This window comes from Rhincodon typus, chromosome 3 (genome assembly GCF_021869965.1).
Source record: "Rhincodon typus isolate 14 chromosome 3, sRhiTyp1.1, whole genome shotgun sequence".
Taxonomy (NCBI): domain Eukaryota; kingdom Metazoa; phylum Chordata; class Chondrichthyes; order Orectolobiformes; family Rhincodontidae; genus Rhincodon; species Rhincodon typus.
The window spans coordinates 106,193,436-106,219,695 of record NC_063334.1 but is presented as its reverse complement, the minus strand read 5'-3'; the positions used below and the strand labels follow the sequence as shown (position 1 = coordinate 106,219,695).

General features: G+C 40.5%; 1 protein-coding gene across 1 annotated transcript in view; it reads left to right on the top strand.

The window, feature by feature from the left end:
• LOC109928402 (cadherin-related family member 2-like) overlaps positions 1-24,912 on the top strand; it is a 148,791-nt gene extending 123,879 nt beyond the window's left edge. The window contains exons 26-31 of the mRNA XM_048593969.1: positions 2,592-2,652; positions 2,761-2,888; positions 12,188-12,301; positions 17,055-17,135; positions 17,244-17,325; positions 23,780-24,912. Of these exons, the coding sequence (XP_048449926.1) occupies positions 2,592-2,652; positions 2,761-2,888; positions 12,188-12,301; positions 17,055-17,135; positions 17,244-17,325; positions 23,780-23,956 (643 nt within the window). The 3' untranslated portion in view covers positions 23,957-24,912. The remainder of the gene's footprint in view (positions 1-2,591; positions 2,653-2,760; positions 2,889-12,187; positions 12,302-17,054; positions 17,136-17,243; positions 17,326-23,779) is intronic.
• Positions 24,913-26,260: the final 1,348 nt, after the last annotated feature.

Genomic DNA, 26,260 nt, shown 5'->3' with positions numbered 1-26,260 from the left:
GATGACAGTTTCTGGAGCATAAATTTGATGTACTCCCTCGGGAGACAGGGTTATTTATTCCACTTTTATATTTTTAGTGTAAACTGAACACACCGGATACATGAGCAAAGATATGAGCGCCCTATCCATACATTTCTCTTGATCTGAAATACTTGTAAGTTAATGAATACATACCTGTAATTGACTACGCTTTGACTGCTAACCATCTGATCATCTGTCCTAAAGTTATCTTTTTATAGTGATACAATTCACACAGTTATCTGCATGTCAAAATATCCAAAGGAAAATCAATAAATCTTTCTAATTGTTAATAGAAAGAAACATACTTTTAGAAATTAGAATGACAAAATAAGACTTTCTATCACTCCTACAAGAAAATAATTCTTAAAAAAAAAATTGCCTAGTACCAACCAGATTGAAGGTGGGTGGTGGCATGAAAATATAAATTTAATTTTAGTGAAGAACATGCTCTTAAATGTGTGTTGCATGTTAATTATCTGGATGTGAACATTGCTATTAAGGTCAACATTTATTGCCTATCACTAAATGCCCTTGAGAAAATGGAAGTGATCATGTGTTGCAGATAGACCTACAGAATAGTTCGGAAGGGCGTTCCAAGATTTAGACCCAGCGACAGTGAGGGAACAATGATAAAGTGTCCAGGTCTTGCTGCACATTGGTGTGGCCTGCTTCATAATCTGAGGAGTTGCTTCTGAAATGTAATTTTCTACAATCATCAGCGAACATTTTTACTTCTGACTTGTTGCAGGGAAGGTCATTGATTAAAGCAGCTGAGGATGAATTGGACTAGGAAGCTTCTCTAAGGGACTCCTGTAGTGATGTGCTGGGGCTGAGGCTGAGTTAGACAGATTTTTAATTGACATACAGGGAGCACTGTAGGAGCTAGGAGGCCACAGACAGATCAGCCAGGAGCTTACTGAATATATGAACCGGCTTGAAGGGCTAAATGGCTTACTCCTCCTCCTCCAGTTTCTCCATATTATAATGCGCTGAGATAATTAGCCACTACCATCTTTGTTAAGTATTATTCCAAGCAGTGAAGAGTTTGTCCATTGATTCTCATTCGCTTTCATTTTACTTGATCCCACACTCGGTCAAATGCTGCCCTAGTGTCAAGGACAGTTACTATCACTTCACTTCCAGAATTCAGCCCTTCAGCTCAAGACTATAATGGGAACATAAGAACATTTTGAGAATGGAACAACAAAAGACCCATCAAGCCAATTCTGCCATTCAATGTGACCATTGGCTGATCTTGGGCCTCATCTACACCTTTCTTAACTGCTCGCCAATCCCATGATTCCCTGAGCGACCAAACATCTGCCAACCTTAGATATAAATAAAGTCAATGAAAGCACATTCACAATCTTCTGGAATAGAAATTTCCAAACATTTACAACGCCTTGATGGAAAAAATTTCCCTTCATCTCAATGCTAAATGATTGACCCTTTATTCTGAAACCATGCCCCCTTATTATCTGCACGGGGAAACAATGGGAGGGATCTTTCCAGTGTGGGCCCAGAGAACCAAATTAGGTGAAGGTGGTGGTAGATCAGATCATCACCACCACCCTGTCCTCCCTTTGCCTGAATTGTCCTGAGTGGGAAGACCCAGATCTTCAAATATTCATTTCTCTTTGGGCTACCTTCTATACTTGTTTGTGACCATCCTTACTTCCTTTCCTTTCACTTCAACCCCACCCTCAGAACACCCCTTCCCCAAACGATGCTTATGTTCCCTGTGTATAATCCTCTGATCTGGGAATCTGGGGAAGGTGTAGCAGCAGCAGCCATATTCTCTCAAGGGCTGGTAGTTCTTGGCAGCCAAGATGGTCTCATTCTAATTCTACGAGAACGTCCATGAACTACTTACCAGCTGTCCAATTGCTGGAAGATCCAGCAGCCTTGCCCATTTCAATGGGCTGTAGGTTACCTCCTGGGAACTCTTCCGCTTTGTCTGAAAATGAGAAAATACTGTCCAATGTCCCAGTATCTACCCTGTGGAACACCTTCATAAATTTTGAATGCTTCAGTGATACCAACTCTCATTCATCAAAAGCTGTAGAAAACATAGACCCAACTTGCTCAGTGTCTCTTCGTAGAAAAAGAGACCAAGCTAGTATATTTTCACTGCCTCCAATGTAAGTATCTTTCCTTAAATATGGAGACACCGTGTTCTAGGTGTTGTTTTACCAAACCCTGATACAACTGTAGAAAATCCTTTTTTATTCTTGTACTCTAATCCCCTTACATTTAAGAACTATTTAGATGAGCACTTGAAGAATCATAACATAATGGGCCAAGTGATGGACAACAGGCTTAGAATTGATGGATATTTGATGATCAGCATGGACTTAATGAGCTGAAGGGCCTCTTTCCATGGTATAAACAACTCTACAATAAAGAACGCATCCTTTTTGATTCCCTAATTGCTGTACCTACGTGCATTTTTTTTTGTGACCTATGTATGAATACACCCAAGTCTCTTTGAAAACCAACATTTGCAATTTTCAGAACTTTTAAGAAACAATCAATATTCTTGAGAATAATCTCAGTATCTTTGTTTTTAGACAGATAGAACAAAATGTTGCTGTGCTTTCCAAGCTTATTGACATGGGTTTGGTAACTGTGGTAAGAGAATTTAAATTTTAATTTTTTTTCATTCCTAATTACGCTGCATTTTTAACTCTAGAACTGCTACTCATATTGGAGAATAATTTGATTTCCCTTTCATTCCAGGATTCGAATTCCTCTCACCTGCAACCTGACAACAAAAATGTCTTGTATGGAGTGATTTTTATATTAGCAGCTGCCAACATAATTTCAATTACTTTGGCTGCATTTGTGCCGATATGTATTAGACAAAGGTTAGTTACAAGAATCAATTCAATGGGGAGGGGACCAGGGATTGGTAGCAGCATGGATTACAAGCAGATAAACCATAATCTTGTCGAATGGTGGAGAAATCTCAAGGAGCTGAATGGCCTCTTCCTTATTCCTAGCTCTTATGTTTGGTTGTTTTTACAAAACAAAAGTTAATTAAATAATACATTCTTACAAGAACATTTGAAGAGGGGAGTGAGCCAGGAATAAATTACAGCTTGGAAAGGACGAGTGATCCCAATCTATGAATGGTTTATTCAAATATTGCTGAAAAGAAATCATACTTTCTACTGTATGAGAAAAGTTTGTTAAAGGGTCCCTTTTTCTCCTGTAATATGAACTACTTTGATCATTTGAAATTTTTCATTCTTGCATTTTTCTTGATGAACACCAACTCTAAAGCTTCAAAAAGATACCTCCTCTCTTTTCAAAAATATTCAAATCTGTACTAATGAGTGAATGGTTAATTCCTTCATATGGAGAAAAAACTTTTTCTTCCATTTTAGAGGAGGATTTACTCATTTCATCCCACTGAGAAGACTTTGATATGGATATGACTCAACATTGCTCACTGTACTTTCCAAGCCTGTACATTACAAAGCAGGGTGGGGGAGACAATTGTGTAGTTAACCTTCTCTTTTCTTAACACCCTCTCATGAAGCTGCCATGTGGGATCAAGTTGAGATTTGATTTTATTGCTACTGATTGCCTGCTAGATCCTTATTCAAGTGGCCAAGCTTTAGGTCTGACCTGAATCAGTGAAAATGAGAGAAAACTCAACATCAGTACACTTGATATTTGACTTGGGAGAACCTATTTGTAATTGTATTGTCAAGCCCAATCTGTGTTGGATGTAAGCCAGCTACTGGCCTGGAAACCAGTCTGTTCTTTGTATGCAGTGCGTGTCTGCAGATATATAAAAAAGACTACTTTTTTTTTTGTACGCTGATCAAGGTCCATCTGCTCTCAAAGGAAATCAAAAATCACAAGAGATGTAAAGTGGACTGCTAGTTTGCTGTCACTTGTTTTACATGGTTGCACAAAGTCAAAATGATCTCTTTAGTTTGTAAACAGGTGTAAATTTGACCAGTTTGTGTTAGGTTTCAGTGTCCAAATCCCTGAAATAAATTTGAAATTGGTAGTGACGCCAACACTGAGTGCTGGGACATTCCACTCTGTACCTCATCTACACTGCCATATCTTCTTTAATTCTTGTTGTTTTCTAAATTTCAGTTGAATTATTATCAGACTGCAAGAATTAATCTGAATCCCCACAATTTTAGTTTAATTCACAATCTTTTGGTTTTTGTTTTTTCATTCATGGGCTGAGGGCATCACTAGTTAGGCCAGCACATGGGTGCACATGGAGGCCAGACCAGATAAGGATGGCAGATTCTTTCCCTAAAGGACATTAGTGAAACAGATGGGTTTTTCACCAACAACTGACAATGGTTTCATATTCATCACTAGACTCAGTTCTACATGTTTTTTATTGAATTCAAACTTTAGCATCTACCATGGTGGAATTTGAACCTAGGTACCCAAAACCTTACCTGGGTCTCTGCATTACCAGTCCAGTGATAATACCACTAGGTCATTGCCTCCTCTAAATTCATGTAGAACATTTTCTATTGTAGCTGGCTGTCGAGGTAGAATACATTAAAGGGTTTTCCAAAGTCTGCTTAGGATATCACTGCCTGCCTCTGCACCTCTGACTTGAAAACTATTTTCACAAGAAGCCAAGATTGTCACAGACTCTAGAATCAAGGCCATGGGCTCAAACGTAAACAAGGAAATATTATGCTAACCATTCAGATAGGTGAAATGGATTGCCTTAGAAAGGCAGTGGAGGTAGAGAGAGTCTCCAACCTGTGGCTCAATAAGGACTCATATCCAGCTCTCAATCGAACTCATTTTTATGTTAATTAAATCATTTGCCTTGCTTTTGTAAACCTTCATTCTCAATGTCCTTGTGAGAGGTTATTGTTCAATTAACAATTTTTGTAAAAACATATGAACATTGACTTAAGAGTAGAAATACCCCAATTAGCCCCTTGAGCCTACCCAGCCATTTAACAAGATCTGAGGAAGGGTCACCGGACCTGAAATGTTAAATCTGTTTTCTCCTTCACAGATGCTGCCAGACCTGCTGAGCTTTTCCAGCAACTTTGTTTTTGTTCCTGATTTACAGCATCCGCAGCTCTTTTGATTTTTAACAAGATCATGGCTGATCAGATTGTGTAATCCAGATTCCTACCAGATTCCCGGATCACTCACTTTCTTACCAAGAAACTTTCTACCGCTATGTTAAATATTCCAAGACTCTGCTCCCATCACCTTTTTTGAGGAAACAAGTTGCAAAGAGTTACGACTTATGACAAGTTATGACTTGTACCGCAGGCCTCCCAACAGCCAGCGGGTGATAGAGGAACAGATGTGTGGACAGATTATGGAAAGATGTAAAAACAACAGCGTTGTTGTGGTGTGACTGGGACTCGCTTGGTGCCAGGGCTTGGATGGGGGTGGGGTGGGGCATGTAATTTGTTAGGTGTGTCCAGGATGGTTTCTTTTGCCATCTCCCTAACCTGTCCTTCCTCCCACCTATCCCCTCCTCCCACCTCAAGCCCCACCCACATCTCCTACCTACCAGCTTCATCCTGCCCCCTTGACCTGTCCGCCCTCCCTGGACTGACCTATCCCCTCCCTAACTCCTCACCTACACTCACCTTTACTGGCTCCATCCCTGCCTCTTTTTTGACCTGTCTGTCTCCTCTCCACCTACCTTCTCCTCTATCCATCTTCTATCCGCCTCCCCCTCTCTCCCTATTTATTTCAGAACCCCCTTCCCCTCCCCCATTTCTGAAGAAGGGTCTAGGCCTGAAACATCAGCATTCCTGCTTCTCTGATGCTGCTTGGCCTGCTGTGTTCTTCCAGCTCTACACCTTGTTATCTCGGATTCTCCAGTATCTGCAGTTCCTACTATCCCATGTAAATTGTCCAACTGGGCAAGGGGCCATACTAGACCTGGTATTGGAGAATGATCCTGGCCAGGTGATCGAAGTTTCAGTGGGGGAGCATTTTGTGAACAGTGACCATAATTCTGCAAGTTTTAAGTTACTTATGGATAAGGATAAGTGTAGTCCTCAAGTGAAAGTACTAAACGGGGGGAAGCCTAACTACAACAATATTAGGCAGGAACCAGGGAATATTGTTTTTTGTTGGGTGGGGGAGTGTGGGGCTGCTGTTTGAGGGTGAATCTGTATCTGTCATATGGGAATCTTTTTAAGGGCCAGTTGATTTGAGTTCTGGGAAAATGAAGGACGAGGATGGCAAGATTCAGGAACCTTGGCTGACGAGTGAACTCCTAAACTTTTTCAAAAAGAAAAAGGAGGCATATGCAAGGTTCAGGAAACTAAAGACAGACCAAGCCCTTGAAGAATCTGAAAGGAGGTCACAAGTTACACGATACCAGGTTATAGTCCAACAGGTTTATTTGAAATCACAGGATTTTGGAGCACTGCTCCTTTTTGTCAGGTGATGAAGGAGCAACAATCTGAAACCTTGTGATTTCACATAAACCTGTTGCAATATTACCACTTCACCTGACAAAGGAGCAGCACTCCGAAATCCTGTAATTTCAAAAACCTCCTGTTGGACTATAACCTGGTGTCGTGTGACTTCTGACCATGTCCAACACTGGCACCTCCACACCATAAATACAAAAGGAAAGCAGGAAAGAACTTTAAACAAGGAATTAGGAGAACTAAAAGGGGCCATGAAATGTCCTTGGCAAATAGGATTTTAAAAAAAAACCTGGTTTATCTGTATGTAAGTAACAAGAGGGTAGCTAGGCAAAGGGTAATTCCACTCAATGAAAAAGGAGGGAATTTATGCATGAAACCGAATGAAGTGATTGAGATTTTTAACAAGTACTTTGAATCAGAATTAACAAAGGAGAAGGTCAAGATGAATAGTGAGTCTCAGGAGAAGTATGTTGATATTTTAGGGCATGTCAATATTAAAAAAGAGATGTTGGGTGTTTTGAAAACTATTAAGGTAGACAGGTCCCAGGATCTATCCCAGAAGGCTGAGGTAGGGGTGGTGTGGGAGCAAGGGAGGAAATTGCCTGGACCTTGTACGAAATTTTTATACCCTCTTTAGTCACAGGAGAGGTCCCAGAGGACTGATGAATAGCCAACATTGTTCCTTTGTTACATTTTGGAGAAGATTCGTAACAGTATTTATTCGTATTTGGAAAAGTATGGACTTATCAACAATAGGTTGCATGACTTTTTGCGGAGGAGGTAATATCTCAAACTTGATTGAGTTTTTTTGAAGAAGTGTCAAAGACGATGGATGTGGAAGGGCAGTGGATGTTGTCCACATGGACTTGAGCAAGACCTTTACCAAGATCCCTCATAGCAGGCTGACACAGGGGGCAAAGTCACATGGGATCCACAGTGAGCTGTTAAGATGGATATGGAACTGGCTTGGTCATAGAAGACAGAGTAGCTGTGGAGGGGTATTTTTCTGACTGGAGATCTGTCACCACTGGTGTTCCGCAGGGATCAGTGCTAGGATTCCTGTTGTTTGTTATATATAGGTGGTCTGATTTGTAAGGGTGCAGATGATTCAAAGATTGAGGGAGCTGAGGATAGTTGCCAGAGGATACAGCAAGACATCAATAGGTTGGAGACTTGGGCAGAGAAATGGCAAATGGAATTTTTTTATTCATTCATGCAATGAGGGCATCACTGGCTCAGCCAGCATTTATTACCCATCTGACAGGACAGTTAGGAGTCAACCACTTTGCTGTGGGTCTGGAGTAACATATAGGCCAGACCAGGTAAGGATGGCAGTTTTTCTATCCCTAAAGGACAGGAGTGAACCAGATGGGTTTTTCCTGACGATCAGCAATGGATTCATGGTCATCATTAGACGTTAAATTCCAGATTTTTATTGAATGCAGACTCCACCATCTGCCATGGCAGGATTTGAACCTGGATCCCCAGAACTTTGCCTGGGTCTCTGGATTAATAAACTAGTGATAATACCATGAGGCCATCATCTCCCCAACCACAAATTTAATCCAGACAAATGAGCGGTGATGCATTTTGGAAGGTCTAATGCAGTAAATGGTGGAACCCTGAGAAGCATTAACATACAGAGGGATCTAGGTGTACGGGTTCACAGTTCACTGAAAGTGGCAACACAGGTGGATATGGTGGTCAAGAAGATATGTAGCATGTTTGCCTTCATCAGTCAGGGCATAGAGCATAAAAATTGTCAATTCATGTTGCAGCTGTATTGAACTTTGGAGGCTTTGAAGAAGGTACAGAAACTATTTACCAGGATATTGCCCAGTTTGGAAGGCTTAAGCTCTGAGGTGAAATTAGACAAAATTTGTTTTCACTTGAATGTCGGAGGCTGAGGGGTGACTAAATAGAAGTTTACAAAATTGAGAGGCATGCATAGAATGGTTAATTGGAGTGTTTTTCATAGGATAGAAATGTCAATTACCAGGGGCATAGGTTTAAGCTAAAATGGGGTAAGTTTTTAAAGGAGACATGAGAGGCAAGGGTGTTAAGTGCCTGGAATGCACTGCTGGGGGCGGTGGTAGAAGCAGAAAAAATAGCAACGTTTCAGAGGTATCTTGATAGATACATGAATAGGCAGGTATAATGGTACTGTGCCTTTAAGGGAGATATTTTCTGTGCAGTTTCTTTTGCAGAGGGCAATGCCATAGAGGTGTTGAAATGTCTTGTTCAGGCAGGCAGTTGGTAAACAGTATTTGAGTTCTCCTTGGGTGTTTCTTTTTAAAATGAGACAAACGAATAATGAGTGGGCAGGGCCAGGGCTTCCACAGACCCAAGAAGGCTTTTTGTTTTGTTTCAGTTAATGAGAAGACCTCTGCTAACTGCTGAGCAAAAAACTTGAGTTCTTGGCTACTGGAGTGAAGTCTTAGACAGTGAAGCTTCCTCTTAGAAATTAAAAGGGGCAGATTATTTCTATCTTCTGGACTGGAGAGAGGCAGCATGTGAGAACCAGAACTGTTTTGCTGAATTGCATTTTTGCCAAAGGGTGTATTTGTGGGATGCTGCCTATGATATTGGAAGAGTTGATGATTAGTAGTTACATAACACATTATTTTGTTAAGTATTTCAATAAAGTTAAGGTTATGCTTTTTTTTTGTATTTTAACTGTGTAGTAATATTAAAGTGTGTTTTCATTAAAGCCCAGTGGTGGACCAATCAAATCACACTTGGACACAGGACCTTACACTTGTCTTTAAATAAATGTAAAAGTTAGGGTCTAGGCTCTCTCCTTACAATGTTTTGTGGGAGGGGCAGGTTTGGTCTGGTCCATAACACAAGGAATAGAGGGATATGTACTGAGGTGTGGTAGAGTGTTTTTAGTTTAGAAGCATGTCATGTCTTGGTGGGCAGAAGGGCCTGTTCCTGTGCTGTACAGTTCTTTGTTCTTTGTTTTGATAGAAAAAAAATGCCTCTGTCTTAAAAGAGAAATCACTAATTTTTAAACAGTGACCCCAAGTTCTCAACTCTCCAACAAATGGAGACATCGTTTCGACATCTGCCCTGTCAATACCCCTCAGCATCTGTTATGTTTCAATCAATTTGTTCCTTACTCTTCTAACTCCAGTACTTTCAGCCTTGCCCATTCCGGATATTAACCTGGTAAATATGTTCGGAAATGTTTGCAGCATTTTTATATCCTCCTGTGATTAAGGAACTCAATACTATGCATCTTACTCCAGATGTGTTTTGACCAGTACTCTGTATAACAGAAATATAACTTCTCAACTTTAGTTTTCAATTCCTTACAATTAATAACAGCATCCTATTTGCTTTCCTAAGAGTTGATGATTTAGTAGTTAAAGTACGTTCATTGGTACATATTTGCATCACAGAGCTCTCACCATTTAGATAATATGCTTTTGTTTTGTTCTTCCTGCCAAAAAGGACAATTTCACATTTTCCTACATCGTACTCAGTTTGCCAGATCTCTTCTCACACACTCAACCTATTTATCTTGTATCCTCCTCATATCCTCTTCACAACTTACTTTCCTCCGTACCAGCAAAGTTAGCAAACACACCTTCAGGTTGCTTCAACACTTGGATGAAAGATTGGGCAAAATTCTGACAGGTGGAACATACTATAGGAAATGTAATGTAATTCACTTTGGCCGGAAGTATAATGGAAGCAAAATGTTGCTTAAATAGAAAATGACTGCAAAATTTCAAGGAGCAGAGAGATCTAGATGATCTAGTCACAACAGGTTAGTATGCAGGTGCAGCAAGTAATAATGATGACTAATGGAATTCTGTGTTCTTATGAGAGGAATTGAACATAAAAGTAAGGATGCTATACTATAGTTACATAGGGCATTGGTCAGATAACATTGAAAACGTTGCATGCCGTTTTGGTCTCTTTATTGGAAGAAGAATGGAAATGCATTGGAGTTCAGAAAAGGCTTATGAGATTCATAAGGGTGACTAATGAGGATGGATTGGACAAACTAATTTTATTTCTACTGGAGCTGTGAAGAGTGAAGCATGACTTGCTCGATGTATATGAGATCCAGAACAATTTTGACCAGGTGGACTTGAAAAGGATTTCTGTGTTTGCGGGTGAGTCCAGAATCAGGGAGGCAGTGTTTGAAAAATTAGGAGTGGCTCTTTTAGGACATAGGAACAGGATAGATCGTTCAGATCATCAATTTGGACAGGTACATGAATAAGAAAGGTTTAGAGGGATATGGGCCAAATGCACACAAATGGGACTAGTTCAGTTTAGGATGTCTGGTCGGCACAGATGATTTGGGCAAAGGACCTGTTTCTGTACTGTATGACTCCATGGCTCTATCTAAGCCTACTGTACCATTCAACACAATCATAATTGGTCAAATACTTCAAAGTCTTTTATTCACACTATCCCCATTTCACTTTATGTCATTGATAATCAAAAATTTATCAACCAGTAATTAGACTTAGCTCCACTTCTAGGTAGAGAATTCCAAGGATTCACAACCATCTTTGTAAAAATATTTGTCCTCATCTCGGTTCTAAATGGCATCCCTTTATTTTTAAATTATGTCTCTTGGTTATAGATTTGTGAACCAGGGAAAATACCTGCATCATCACCATCTATCCTTTTGATTGATTATATTGTAGCTTTCAATGAGATCACCTTTCATTCTTTGAAACTCCAGAGAATACAGGCCCAGTTTACCCAATCTCTTTTCACAGGACAGTCCCAAAAATCCTGGGATTAAGTCTGGTGAACATTAGTTGCACTCTGTGTCCATGGCAATAATATCTTTCCTGAGATAAGGAGACCAAAACTATACACAATATTCCAGGTGTGGTCTAACCAAGCTCCTATACATTGGAGCAAATCTTCACTATTCCTGTACTCAAATCTTGTTGCAATAAAGGCTGATATTCCCCTATCCTTCCTTATTGCTTGCTGCAGCTGCATGTTAGCTTTTAGTGACTTAGTGATAAGGACACTGTAGTCCCTTTGCACATCTACACTTTTGAAACTCTTACTATTTAAGAATTACTGTGCCTATGTGTTCTTTCTACCAAAGTGAATAACCTCTCAATTTTCCACATTATATTCCCATCTGCCGTGTTGTTGCCTTATAAGCCTGTCCAATTCCTCCTCAAACATTTATATCATCTTCATAACATACATTTCTGCCTAACTTTATATTATCTGCAAATTTGAAAAAATTGCCTTTGATCCCCCTATCCAAATCATTGATATGTATTGTCAACAGCTGGGTGTCAAGTATTGATCCTTGTTGCACAGTCACAGTCCACCAATATGAAAACGACCCATTTATTTCTATTCTTTGTTTCCTGTTTGTTGCGTGACTTGGAAACTCTTGCAGTGGAATCGGGATCATTCAAAATTTGTTAGGCAGGAACATCAAAGGTAATTAGGAGTAGATTTAAATGTGGGATTTGAAACACAAACATGATCCTATTGAATGGCAGAGAAAGCTCAAGAGACTGTACTGTATTGGCTACCACTGCACCTAATTAATTTATTCATTTGTACATATAGTACCGTAAATGCGTCAAAGAAAATAAAACCATGGTGTTTTAGTAAATTAATACAAATGCAATTTTACTCAATGTCAGAACTAAAATAAATCACTTTGCAGCTATTCAATAGAGTCATGAGGACCATTTGTAATGATGAAAAGAGTCAACTATACATCTGCAAAAACTTAATTTCTACATTTTTTCCAGCTATCAACATAAATTGAAAGCGGCTTCAGCAATGACTGCCACAGTTATGACCTCTGTGAAAAGTAATCCTGTGATTGCTGATGTACCTGGAACAAATATGCACACTTCTGAAGGGTAATGGAAAAGATTAATTTCATTGGTTATCTGGGTAGAATATTGAGACACTACTGCACTACGAGCAAGCAGTGAGATACAAGCTAATACCGGGCTAAACTTGCAGAAATAACTGCATTTGAGCAATGCCCACCATCATTAATTTGTTAACCAGTTAGCAACCTGGACTGAGGAAGAGATACCCAATAAATCACTAACTGTCACAAGTTGTTTCTGATTTGGGCCATTCTACCACTGGCATTGCCTAAATGACAACTCACAGTTAACTTTGTATGAGTTTCATGGGGTTTCTGTATTTGCATATTAAATGACTATCACAGCAAGTTAACAGAGTGAGCACTTTATTAGCAATGTGATGATTTGAACATTGCTGATAAGTTGTCGAGGCATTTTTGTCTTGTCCTCATCAAGACAAACCTGAGAATTGCCAGAATTCAAACAATTACACATAACTGTTTATATTACAGGAGAGAGGGGGGCTGTTTAGTTTTTCAAATCAACTCTGACAAATTGAGGCATTGCCATCGAGAAAGTATAGGAAACTATAGGCTCCCGAAACTCCCAAGCGATTCAAAAAAGAGGATGTAAGATCTGAATATATTCCTGTTGTTTGCAGAGAATGGATTCCCACACATGAATCTGTTCTAGCAAGTGTAAGTGACCAACAATACAAGCTCAAGTCATTATCTTAACTTGGTTGTTAATGTTGGTATTAGAACACCCAGGATTGTTCAGCAAGTGCTGGTAGATTGCAGAACCACATGACAATTTTGTTTTGGGTTTTCCAAGCATGGGTTGCTTGAGTTGATTTTGTATTTTGCCTTATATGAAGAGCAGTGGGAATGTATTATTGCATTCAAACAGCAAATCACTGTACAACTGACAATACTAGCATCACTGCCGCTGAAATTCATACCTGACGTTGCTCTATTATGTGGTAGACAAAACATAATAATTATTGTTATTGTCTGCCAACAAGCTCTCTTTCCAAGAACTAAGTGAGTATAAGTGCAGAATCTGATTCCTTCAGGTTGTGAATTATTTTAGGAGACTTTGAAAAGGCCAAATTCACGGTTTTTATCTAACTTTCCTTCTCGTTTGCCTGTTAATCCACTATTTTATCCCTCAATCTTTCCTGAGAATATAGCCCAGAGGTATATTCCATACACAGAGTGCTGTTTTGAGGTCATGACACCTAGAACATCCTGCAGTTTTAACAATTAAGATTCCTTTAAAGTATTTTTTTTGTCGGGTTTCTGGGCACAGGCAGTCAAATTCACTGGCGATTATTGAATAGTGCTTCATTGTCACCGGGTCAAAATCCTGAAACTCCCTTTTTATAACAAAATATAAATGTTGTAGCTACAGCATATAGTTCAAGAAGGCAACTCACTATCACATTCTCAAGGACAGTGGGATGGGCAATAAATCTTGGTGCAGCCAGGGATATCCACATCCTGAAAAAGAATTTTGATAAAGGCACATCAGACAAGGAATCCCATAGCGGAAGGCAGCAGCCCAGGAGAGTAAACAGGATTAGTATTTGCAGGAGGTGGGTTCCAGATGAGGGGCGGTCCTAAACATAGCGGTCTCCTGACTGGGGGTGGGGGTGGGGGGGAGTTGGTGGTGGTCAGTGGTGCTTGGGGTATCTGCTGGTGGCAGGGATATGACTGTCATGAGGATTCCAAAGCCAATCAAATGGGTGAGAAAAGGGGAACCCACTGAGTAGATGTTAATCTGGGGAAAGACAGCGTGTGGGGGGTGGAGAACAAATTGATCATGTTTTTAAATGGATAGCTTGTTTGGCTTTCCCTGATCGCCAAGCCCACAAACCGTGCTATAAAGGTTCTTAGCTGAAGGATTTAACCCTCAAGTTAAGAATAGAATGTGTTGTGTTGAAGGCAGGTAGCCTTGTTATGATGTTTACAAGACCAACTCACTTCCTGTAATTCAGTTGGATGTCTGCATCTCGTTGGTGCACTGTTAGAAATGGTTGTATGTGAATGGGTCCCTTCTCAAATTTTTTGGAATTTAACCTCTGAAGTGACACCAATAACCTTGTTTTAGGAGATGAGATTAATTCCTTTTAATTCTTTCATTGAATCCAATTTGGAATTGAATTCGACCTACTTTAACTAACCTTCTTTCTCAGTCTGTATTTAGATCAAAATCCTTAAATATCATTTTTTAAAAGAAATTGCAGAGTCTGGTGTTTATAGGAAATTAAAGGGGCATGCTTTAATGTTTGAGGAACCCAGTCAAATAACCACATTGTTGTACTCTAACAGGGCACAAAAGGAGAGGGAACACTTGAGCAACAATTGGATCACTGTAAAACTGCAGGCAAACTGCTCAAGATTCTCCACATAGATGAAGGAACAAGAACTGTGGACACCCACTGTGTGTGCGAAACAAAGAAACTATTAAGTATTGGTATTTCAAAAGATGTTAGTCTACTCATGGAAGTTGTGCAGAAAGTTAGCATGCAGGCTGAACAAGCAATTAGAAAAACCAATAACATGTAGGATTTTATTGCAGGGTAATTGGAGTACTGATACAATTATACATGGTTTTGGTGAGACCACTTGTGGAGGACTACATGCAGTTTTGTTCTTCACATTTAAGAAAAGATATACGTACATTGAAGATAGTAAAGCAAAGGTTCAGTAAAGTAAATTTAGTCTCTGTGGTGAAGGAGTTTTCATATCATGAAAGGCTGAGCAAACTGGATCTATGTTCTTTTGAGTTTAGAAGACTGAAGGGTGATCACATTGGACAGAAAAAAAACAAACTCTAAAGGGGCCTGACAGGGTAGACGCTGAGAGATTGATTCCTCTGGGCAGGAATCAAAATCACCAGGGGCATAGTGTCAGGAGAAGGGGCTGATCATTTAGTACTGAGATAAGGAGACATTTCTTCACACACTCATTGTGGGTGTTTGGGAACTCCTTGTACCAGAGTATTGTGAAGTCTACAATATCATTGAACATGATTAGAACTAGGAAAGACAGATTTTTGGTCTAACATGGAAGCAATTGTTTTTGGCAATGGGAAAAGACTAAAGTTAGATCCCTTGATCCATTATGATCATATTCAATGGTGGAACAGGCTTGACAGGCCATATTGTCTACTCATGCCCCTCTTTCTGATTTTCTTGCAGTTCATCTCGTGCAGGTACACCCACTGTGTTGTTGGGAAAGGAGTTCCAAGATTTTGACACAACCACAGTGAACAAACAACGATATAGTTTCATGTCTGGATGGTGCAAGGTTTGGAGGGGAACTTGGAGGTAGTGATGTTGTCCATGCATGTACTGTCCTTGTTGTACTAGGTGGAAGATGTTACAGGTTTGGAAGATGCTGTTGAAAGAGTCTTGATGAGTTACTACACTGTAAATGCTGCCACTGTGCTTTGGAAGTGGCGAGAGTAGATTTGGTAGTTGGAGGGATAGGATGAGGCTGTTGATGGGGTACAAGTCAAATGGGCTGGTTTGTTCTGGATGGTATTAAGCTTCTTGGGTGTAGTGGACCCTGAATTCATCCAGGCAACTGGATAGTATTCCATCCTGCTAGCATCTTGCAGATGGTAGGTGGGCTTTGGTGAGTCAATAAATGTTATAATGAGCAGAATTCTTAGCTTCTGATTTGAAGTTCTAGGTCTAGTCCATTTTCTAACCAGTGGTATCTCCCAGATGTTGACAGCTGTGGATTTGGTGAGGGCAATGCTTTTGAATGTTAAAGGGAGATGGTTAGATTCACCCTCGTTGTAGAGCGTCATTACTTAACACTTGTATAGCAAGAATGTTACTTGCCCAAACCTGAATGTTTGTTCAAATCTTTCTGCAAATGCCCATGGACCTTTCTCGGTATTTGAGGAGTTGTGAATGGTTCCGAACTCTGTGCGATCATCAGTGAACAAATTAGCTTGTAGCCCTATGATGGAGGGAAAACCATTGAAGCTGCTGAAGGTGGTTGGGCCGAGGACACTATTTTGAGAAAACAGTTGTAGAAATGTCCTTGGAATGAGATCACTGACCTCCAACAAGCACAGCCGTCTTTCTTTATGCCAGGTACGATTCCAACCTGTGGAGAGATTTTCCCGATTCTCATTGACTCCAGTTATAATAGGCCTGCTCAATGCCACACTCAGTTAAATGCTGCCTCCATATCTAGGGCAATCATTCTTTTCTAACCTCTTTAGCTCATATCTTTTGTGCATGTTTGAACCAAGGCTGTAATGTGGTCAGTAGCCCTGATAAAATTCCGATTGAACATCAATGAGTAGGTTATTGTTGTGAAAGTTTTGCTTGACCATACTGCTGGTGACATCGTTCATCACTTGGATGATTGCGAGTACACTGATGGAATAGTTAATTTGTCACGTTGCTAGGACATATCTGGACAATTTTCCACATTGCAGTTGGGTGCCAATGTTGGAGCTGTATTTGGACAAAACAGTGGAAAATCGACGTTGAATCTCCTGCTTCAATTCAGTTTCCGCTGATGGATTAATTAAACCCCCTTATTCATTGGGGAGTTTTTGTTTGATGTATTTTGGAGAAATTTTACTTTAGTAGCAGTGCAGAAGAGAGGGAAGCAATGTATCTACAATACTGTTAGACAGTGACCAGAGGAATTCTTATTCCACCAATACTGCCATATGTAGGGCACTGCACTGATGTTACAATATTGATGTGCCTTTTAACTGTTAGTTTAATCGTAAGGAAATCATTCTGTTCTATATGTTTCTTTAGATCCAACCCAATCTGGAATAAAACACTGTTCAGCGAAACAAGCAGCAATTTCAATGAAGAATCTTGTTTGGACAAGAAAAGGTTTATATTTTCATTTCTTTCAAATTCAGAAACTGGAGTCTATCCTTAAAATTACTTCATTTACTATGTTGCCAAAACTAACAGTTATGTAATATGTTATGAATGCAGTTTGAACTCTCTTGATGATAATGTCGTTGCTGATGAGAAGGATTACTTTAATATTCGAAAACCCGGCAAGTACAAAGACCAGGTAATTTCATATATTATTGAAAGGATGATTATTATTTCACAGTCTTGCTGTATTAATAGCCAGCACATTTAATATAATGAAATGTGATTTTTCTGTCTATCTTTTGTTTATACAAGTCATGGGATGTGAACATTACCAACAAGGTCAGTATTTGTTGCCTGTTGATGTTTGCCCTTGAGGAGGTGATGTTGGTGAGCTTCCACTGTTGCAGTCCATGTGGTGAAGGTATCTTCTAGCAGGAAATTCCAGGATTTTGACCCAACATCAATGAAGGAATGGTTTGGAATGGTCCCACATCAGGATGGTGTACGGCTTGGAGGGGTGTTCAAGATGGTGATGTTCAAGGCACATGCTCCCTTGTTCTTTTGAGTGGAAGAGTTCGCAGATTTTTGAAGTGTTACCAAAGAAGCTTTGGCAGAATCCAGCAGTGCATCCTAAAGATGGTAAATGCTGCTGCTGCTAGGGTGCAGTAATAGTGAAAGGTATGACTTTAAAGTGCTGGACCGGGGTGCCAGTCAATTTGTCCTGGATGATGTTGAACATCTTGAATGGTGTTAGAGCTGCAGTCATCCAGGCATGTGGAGGTATTCCATCACAACAGGTGGTAGGAAAGGAGTGAGCCACTTCCTACTAGAAAACCCTGCCTTTGATACGTTTTGTGTTAATGCAGCTAAGTATCTGGTCAATGGTGATCACACGATATTGATAAAGGCAAAATACCACAGAAAATTTGGAAATTTGAAACAAACACAGAGAATGCTGAAAAAATCAGCATCTGTGGAGAGAAAAACACAATTAATGTTTCGAGTCTGGTATGACTCTTCTTCAGAATTGAAGATATTATGGAGATAACTAGGATACTGATGGCTGGGGACTCAGGAATGGCAATGACACTGAATATAAGAGGGAGTTATTAGATCGCCTCTTGGTGGAAATTGTCGTTGTCTCGCACCTGTGTGGTGCTAATACTACTTTCCACTGACAGCCAAAGCCCAAATGTTGTCTAGGCCTTAGAACATAGAGGCACACACTAATTCCTTATCTGCAGTGTTGTCAAATGAACTGAGCAATATTAGCAAATATTTATTATGCCAACAGAGTGGTCATTGATGTGAGCTGAAGATGGTTGGATGTAGGATATTTCCCTGAGGAACCCTTGCAGAAATATCTTGGAGCTGACATGATTGGCCTCCAAACAACCATGACTATTTTCCTTTGAGGCCTGACCCCAGCCATCGGAGACTATTTCCCCTGATTTCCATGATTGCAATCTTAACAGGGCTCCTTAATGGCACAGTCAGTCTAACGTTGCCTTGATTTTAAGAGCAGTCATTTTCATTTAGCCTCTGAAATTCTGCTGTTTTGTCCTTGTTTGGGCTGAGACTGCAATTTGGCCTGAAACCAAGCGATTCTTTCAGAATCCAAACTGAGCACCAGTGAGTGGGTTCTCAGGAATGTTCATTGGACCTGAAACTTTAACTGCCAGACTGGCTGAGCTTTTCCAGCAATTTCAGATTTTGTTTCTGATTTCTAGCAGCCGCAGTTCTTTCAGTTTTTATCAGTGAGCGGGCAATTGCTGTGTAGGTGCTACTTGATAGGACTTTCGACAAAATAATTAATGATGATCAAGAGTAGGCTGATGGGTCAGTAATTGTATGAATTGGATTTATTCTGTTCTTTGCAAACATTAAAGGCATTAGTGAATTTACAAACACAGCTTAATACTAACAACAGAATAGCAGAAGTAGGGGTTTCCCACAAACAGATTACTATGTGCAATTCACATGAGACAGTCCGATTTCACCCTGATTGTTTTTTCAATTTGGATAGTTTTAATGAAACTTTTATCAGTGAAACTGGAAGCAGTTTTACACATATCTGCACTTCTCAATTAGAAACCTGTGCCGTTGCTTTGGGGAGATTGAGGAGCTCTGCCAAACCACTTAGACTTTGAAGGCTGTTATATACCATCATGGGTGGGATCTTCCCAGGCCCTGAGCAATGTGGACTATACTGAGACATTTAGAGCAAACATGTAAGAAGTTGAGTGAGGCCTTTCTCAATGTTAGGAGCAACAAGTTGCATTTCCCAACTAAATTCTGGATGTCCAGCTGAGATATTCACCAGTGAGTGGCGAGAGGCCTGTTGGCAGGGATTATAAGATATAGGAGCAGAATTAGGCCATTTGGCCTGCCAAGTATACTCTCCCTCATGATCACAGCTGATATGTTTCTCAACCCTACTTTCCTGCCTTCTCCCCATAACCCTTGATCCCCTTACTAATTAAGAACCTATCTATCTCTGTCTTAAATACATTCAATGACTTGGCCTCCACAACGTTCTATGGCAGTGAGTTCCACAGATTAACCACCCTATGGCTGAAGAAATTCCTCCCTGTCTCAACTCTGAAGTGTCGTCCCTTCACTTTGAGGCTGTGCCTTGGGTCCTAGTCTCTCCTAATAGTGGAAATATCTCCACGTCCACTCTATCCAGGCCTCTCCGTGTTCTGTAAGTTTCATTGAGATTCCCCCTTCATTCTTCTAAGCTCCTTTTGAAGACAGACCCAGCATCCTCAACTGCTCCACATATGACAAGCTCTTCATCCCCGAAACCTTCTTTAGGCCCAAACAACACCAGCGCATCTTTCCTTAGATACAGGGCCCAAACCTGCTCACAATATTCCAAATGTCGTCTGACCAGAGATTCATACAGCCTCAGGAGTACATCTCTGCTGATGCATTTTGGCCCTCTTGAAATGAATGCTAACATTGCATTTGCCTTCTTAACTGCTAACTGTACCTGCATATTAACATTAAGACAATGCTGAACTCAGTAACGTGCCTCAGATTTCTGAAGCCTTTTCCCATTTGGAAAATAGTCTGTGCCTCTATTCTTTCTACCAAAGTGCTTAACCTTGCTTCCCCACATTGTATTCCATCTGCCACTTCCTGGCCAACTCTCCTGGCCTTCTGCAGCCTACCTGCTTCCTTAATACTACCTGGCCCTCCACCTATCTTTTTGTCATCTGCAAACTTAGCAGCAATGCTCTCAGTTCCTTCATCCAGGTTGCTAACGTATAACATGAATAGTTGTGGTCCCAATACGGACACCTGAGGAACTCCACTAGTCACCCACTGCCATCCTGAAAAAGACCCCTTTTCCCCACTCTCTGCCTTCTGCCAGGTAGCCAATCCTCGATTCATGTCAGTACCTTGCCCCAAAACCATGGACTCCTGACTTATTGAGTATCCACTTTTTCAAAGCTTTCTGGAAATCCAAATAGATCACATCTGCTGGCCCTCCTTTGTTTAACTTGCTCATTACCTCCTCAAAAAATTCTAAAGTTCCCCTTGACAAAGCTGTGCTCACTCACTCCTTATTTTACCTTGTACTTCCAAGTACTTTGCAATCTCATGCTTATAATAGGCTCTAAATCTTACCAATGACTGAGGGTCAGGCTAACTGGCCTAAGATTTTCTGACTTCTGCCTCCCTCCATCTTTAAACAGGGGTGTTACATCAGCCATTTTACAATTCTCTGGGACCCTCCCTGACTCCAGTGATTCCTGAAAGATCAACTCTACAATCTCCTAAGCTATTTCTGTCAGAACCCTTCGGTGTAGTCCGTTCGGTCTGGATGATTTATCCACCTTCAGACCTGTCAGCTTCCCCAGCACCTTCTCCTTTAATGATGGCCACTACATTCACCTCTGTTCCCTGAGTCTCTTGAAGTTCTGCTGTGCTTCCACTGTAAAGACTATGCAAAGTACGTATTCAGTTCCTCCGCCATTTCTTTTATTCTCGATTTTACTACTTCTCCAGCTTGGCCATCATCATCATTGTAACTTTATTAAGCCTCATTAACTGGTAGGCTCCAATTTTACCACCTATTGGATAGAAACTAGAAAGTCAGAGTGGGTCTTGGACACCCAGCATCAGTGCCTCAGGCACACTCCTTGGGCAGCAGCCACACACACACACCCCATGCCCACAGGCACTGGCATCCGACACATGCTAGCCTCTCCACATCATCATCATGGCACATCTTACAATGCACAGTACTGCCCCAGCACTTTGGACAGCACTGGCGCCTCTCATTGAAAGACCCCTGCAAGGGCAGTCTCTGCACAGAGACAGGCACCCAGCTCATGACTGGAACAGATTGCCTCGCAGAGCTGCTGGCTTGCTCTCTGAGCATGCACTCACTTTAATCCTTCTTTGATGTTGACAGCATCCCAGTTTTGTCTTGCCTTTTATTGCTTTGCTTTCTCAACCACACTTTAAAGGCTCTCAGTGCTTCTGCCTTACCATGCAGTTTAGCACAGGCACAAAGCCAGGCAGTTTGTCATTCTGTCAATGTGTCATTATGTGATAGAGTACTACAGCCGAGAGAAAGGTCCTTTGGCCCATAGTGCCTGTGTTGGTCATCAAGCGCCTATTTATTCTAATCCAATTTCCCAGCACTTGGCCTACAGTCTTGTATGCAATGGCATTTCAAGTGTACATCTTGAATGTAGTGATGGTTCCTGCCTCTACACCTTTTCAAGCAATGAGTTCTAGAAACCCACCATCCTCTGGGTAGAAAGAATCTTTCCTTAAATCCCCTCTAAATCTCCTGCACTTTATCTTAAACCTGTGTCCCCTGATAATTAAAACCCACTACTAAGGGGAAACGTTTACTCCTAATTATGTCCTATAATTTTGTCACTCGGGACCCCCTCAGCATTCTCTGCTCCACGGAAAACAGCCCCAGCCTGCAGAGAAAATCTACTGTAGGTTCAGAGAGAAACCTTCTATGAAACTTGCTGAAAATAATCCTGAACCAAAAGATGGAAAAATTCAGCACCAAATCAATCCTTCTCCAGTGATGTGAGAGATAGGGAAAGTTGTCCTAGTATGAGAAAGCTGCTCACAATTGGTGGGGAGTTTAACCTGAGGGTTGCCACACCTCAGGTGAGGGTGAGGCACTGATGCTGGGTGTCCAAGACAAGAGATCTAGGTACCCCCTCTGACTGAGGCTGAGAAGATGAAATTCATGGTGACCTTAGCCAGTGTTGGCGCCACTCTGCATCACAAGCCAGCTGTCCAGGATGTGAGAGATATAGTGATAATTTATCGCTGCCTGCCCTTCTCAACCTGTCTATAACTTCGACCAAGCTGAATACACAATCTCACTCTTCTATCCCTTCCCTATTGTCTAGCTGGATGGGCTGCACTCACCTGATTCCATTCCTATCTATCTCACCCTAGCCAAAAACATCATGTGCAATGGTTTTTCCTCCATCCAGCTCTTGTATCTTACCCTCTGGTCTCCCTCAAGGATTGGTTCTTTCCTATTTCTTAGACACCTGCTGTTCTCAGTGACATCATCCAAAAGCACATTGACAGTTTCTGCATGTACGCTGATGGCACCCAGCTCTATCTCAACATCATCCCTCTTGACTGCCCCATTGTCTCGAAATTGTCACTCATCTTGTCTGAAACCCATTACTGTTGGTGAGGCATGGAATCATAGAAACAGAAAATAGGACCAGGAATAGGCCATTTGGCCCTTTTGAGTCTTCACAACTATTCAGTCCATGGTCATACAATTTCTGTATCCCACTGTCAATTTCCCTCCATATCTCTTGATCCCTTTAGCCACAAGGATCCCACTGGCTCACTTTCAGTTGCTGTTGGGATGCTGGCTCCATGAAGCTGCCAGAATCAGCACTCGCTCTGATGCTAAGGGGATCTCCCTTCCTGAGCCACCTAACTACAAATTATTGGCTACCTGTCAGTTACTCTTGATAACCAGTTCCAACAAGATGCCTGGAGGCAGAAATTCTTATTTTCTTATTGCTAGTGTGCCTTTAATTTTGTTGGCCTGAAGTTTGGAATTGGTTGTTTTGTTGTGTTGACAATGCTATCAAAATTGATCTTAATTGCAATATTGTGTCGCGGAAATTTAGGTCAGCAAAGGTCATGTGGAAACATTGAACGTGTTCACGGGATCATGGATGTATAATGGCCCAGAAAGAGACCATTCATCCCATCGTGTCTGTGTCAGCTCATGGAGTGAGCATCATTACCGACCGCCAATCTCTTGTTTTCTCCCCATACGCTCTTTCCCCACATCAAAACCGTTGACATAGATTAAATTATGGATCATCTAGACATAGCTTTCTGGCCCCAATTTTCCTCCTATTGTTATCAATAGACAGAATATTGTAGACAAAACCTTCCTGATTTTCCAGTCGGCCACACAGTGTCTGAGGCCCACCAATGGTGTTGCTAACTTGAAAAATTCCCCTTGTCAGTCTCACCAATGTAGATGAAGAATATTTTATGTAATTTATTTGTGTTTACAAAACATTCAGCTAAGATCTTTTGAATCCAATTCTTGTGTTTAATTACATCATGTGCTTTTTTCACTTTATATTAATAACTGTTTTCTCACTTGTAAATTTAAACAGGATATTTTGAAAGGTGCTCAAGAAAGGGATGTGAAAAATTCACAGCAGATGTTATCACAAGACTTCCTTTCAGTGGCTTTAGCATCACATGAAGAACACAAATTTATGGAAAAGTTGGAATGTGGGAAGATAGGATATTTGTTCAGTAACAAGAGTCTGAAATGTACCGATCTGTAAATCAAGAAAGTTGCACCATTACAAATTCAGTGGCTTTATGGTGCTGACATGAAATCATAACTCTAGCTGCACAGGTAGGAATACTTAACCCTTGAAGTTGGGTTAGTAGCTTGGGCAGTTAGTTTTTTTTTAAATTCAAGTGACGTTTCCTTAAACCAATGTTCACATTGCTATAATATGTTATTAATATGCACATTTTCCTGCAGATTCTAAATAGCAGTCAGCAACTATGCTCCCCTCAGCCTGGAACACTCTAACCAACTGTAGCACTGAATTACTGTCTTGGCAAAGATTAGGCCAATCAGCTTGTACCATGGGCTGTATAGGCTGTGCTGTTCAAATTTACACCAGACCACATTAGCCATCATGAAAGAGTACATTTTGATACTTCATTCAGGTTATTATTAAGGTACCTGTTCTCAGAACAAAAACAGTCACAATATTTGCTTTCATATTTTGCTGTTCGGCTTTCAAAGTTTACTTTGGTATGTGGGCCTCACTGGCAACAGTGAAAGTTTATAGTGTACTATTAATATTTGGAACTTGGGTTTTTGGTTTTTAGTTCTGTGACTTTTTTAAAATGGTCAGAAGTTTCTTTTAGCTTTGGGTCAAAATAGACTTTCCAAGAAATTGTGCAACGATAGCTTAAATGACTAGAGAAACTGCCTGCTGGGATAATTGCTGAATTGTTTATTAAGTTGAGCTTTTATGACATTGGGAAAGAAAAGGAGGGGCCAGAGGCCAGAAGGCGTTTCAGTTCAGAAGATTCATGCCAGTAGATGTTTTGTTTAATCGCAAAGTAGTATAAGTCAAAGAAAGGGCAGTGAGTTAGCCTAACTAGTGAGAGTGCAGAAAGTCACCAAATGGAAATGCTTGTGAGCTTATTGTTTGAGTAACAAAGCAAACAGTGTAGATTAGAGTGATACTACACTTGTGTTGAATATCTGTATAGGATATTGCTGGGGAAAATGGGTTGAATTTTTCTTTCTTGCTGTTTATGATTAGTTCCTGTTAACTTATCACATATGTATTTTATATGTAAAATATATATACAGCTTTCTTTCATTTTTTCCAATGTAAGACACTTATGTTATTTTATTAAAAGTATATTGGCAGCTTCATGTGAATATGTTGAGTTACTGACCACCATGGTAGCCAGATTTCAAAAATAAATATAATCTGAGATTAGGTTTCACTCTGAGACCTGACTTGCTCTGTATTACTGTCAGCTGAGATCATAACAATATTACATTTGTACACATCACTGGAAATGAAGCCCTGCTGTTCCCAAAGTCAAAAAAGAAGTTAAAGATTTTATAAAAAGTACACAGAATTCCCCAATTTCCCTGTTATTAGACCCAGGTTGACAGAAAGCACTGATCAGTTTTCTGTACTTAACAAGTATTACTACTAGTTACAAATAAATAGATTCAAGCTGCAGGTAAGTAATTATGAACCTGCAAATAACTCTAATGGCTAAAATTCTAACCCGTTATAAAATTCCCACTACACAGACATACAGACAGATGCAGACACAAATGGGTTTAAGAGGTGGATGTAAACTCTGGGAAGGAAGTTCAATGGTCCCTGTAGAACAGGTTTTGCGTGACATGATCCTTTTGGCTTGTCAAGACCTACTGCTCCTTGATCTCTCTCTTTCTCCACATACTGTCACTTGCTTGCAGGAGGCACAGAGGGGTGGTTCACACTTTTAAATCTCTGATTTATAGGTTAAAAGCCACTGCTTATGGCAACTGGTAAGGGTGGGGGGGCAAATAGGCTGGCTAGATTAGCTTTTTCCTTTTCTGAGTTCCAATGGCTACTGTCCAAACATTCACACCCACAAGCTGTTCAGCTACCTGGGAACCAATCATGCAGTTGTTGGCAGGCAGAATGCCACTGTCATCAATAACTGGTCAGTATTCTATAGACCATTAGCTACTGTTGTTGCTGGTGAAGTTCCTTTTGATACTCCCTTCCCCCTATCCTCAGCTCTCGCCCATCTGCAACTAAACTTTAACCACCGCTTGAACAAACAGCAGTGTAAACAATACTTACAATAAGTGCTGGCAGCTTGGTTTTGACAAAGGCAGCAATCCCTTTTACAATTCTTGGTTTTTAAAAAAACAGTCCTTTTCTGATTCCAATCCACAATCAGAAATACAGAAAAATGAAAAGGTTTTTACAATCTTTAACATAATAAAGCATCTTGAAGGTGCTTCACTGAAGCATTATCAAACCAACCGTGATACCAAGATGCTTGAGGAGGTATTAGTGCAAGTGAGCAACAAGTTTAGTCAAAGA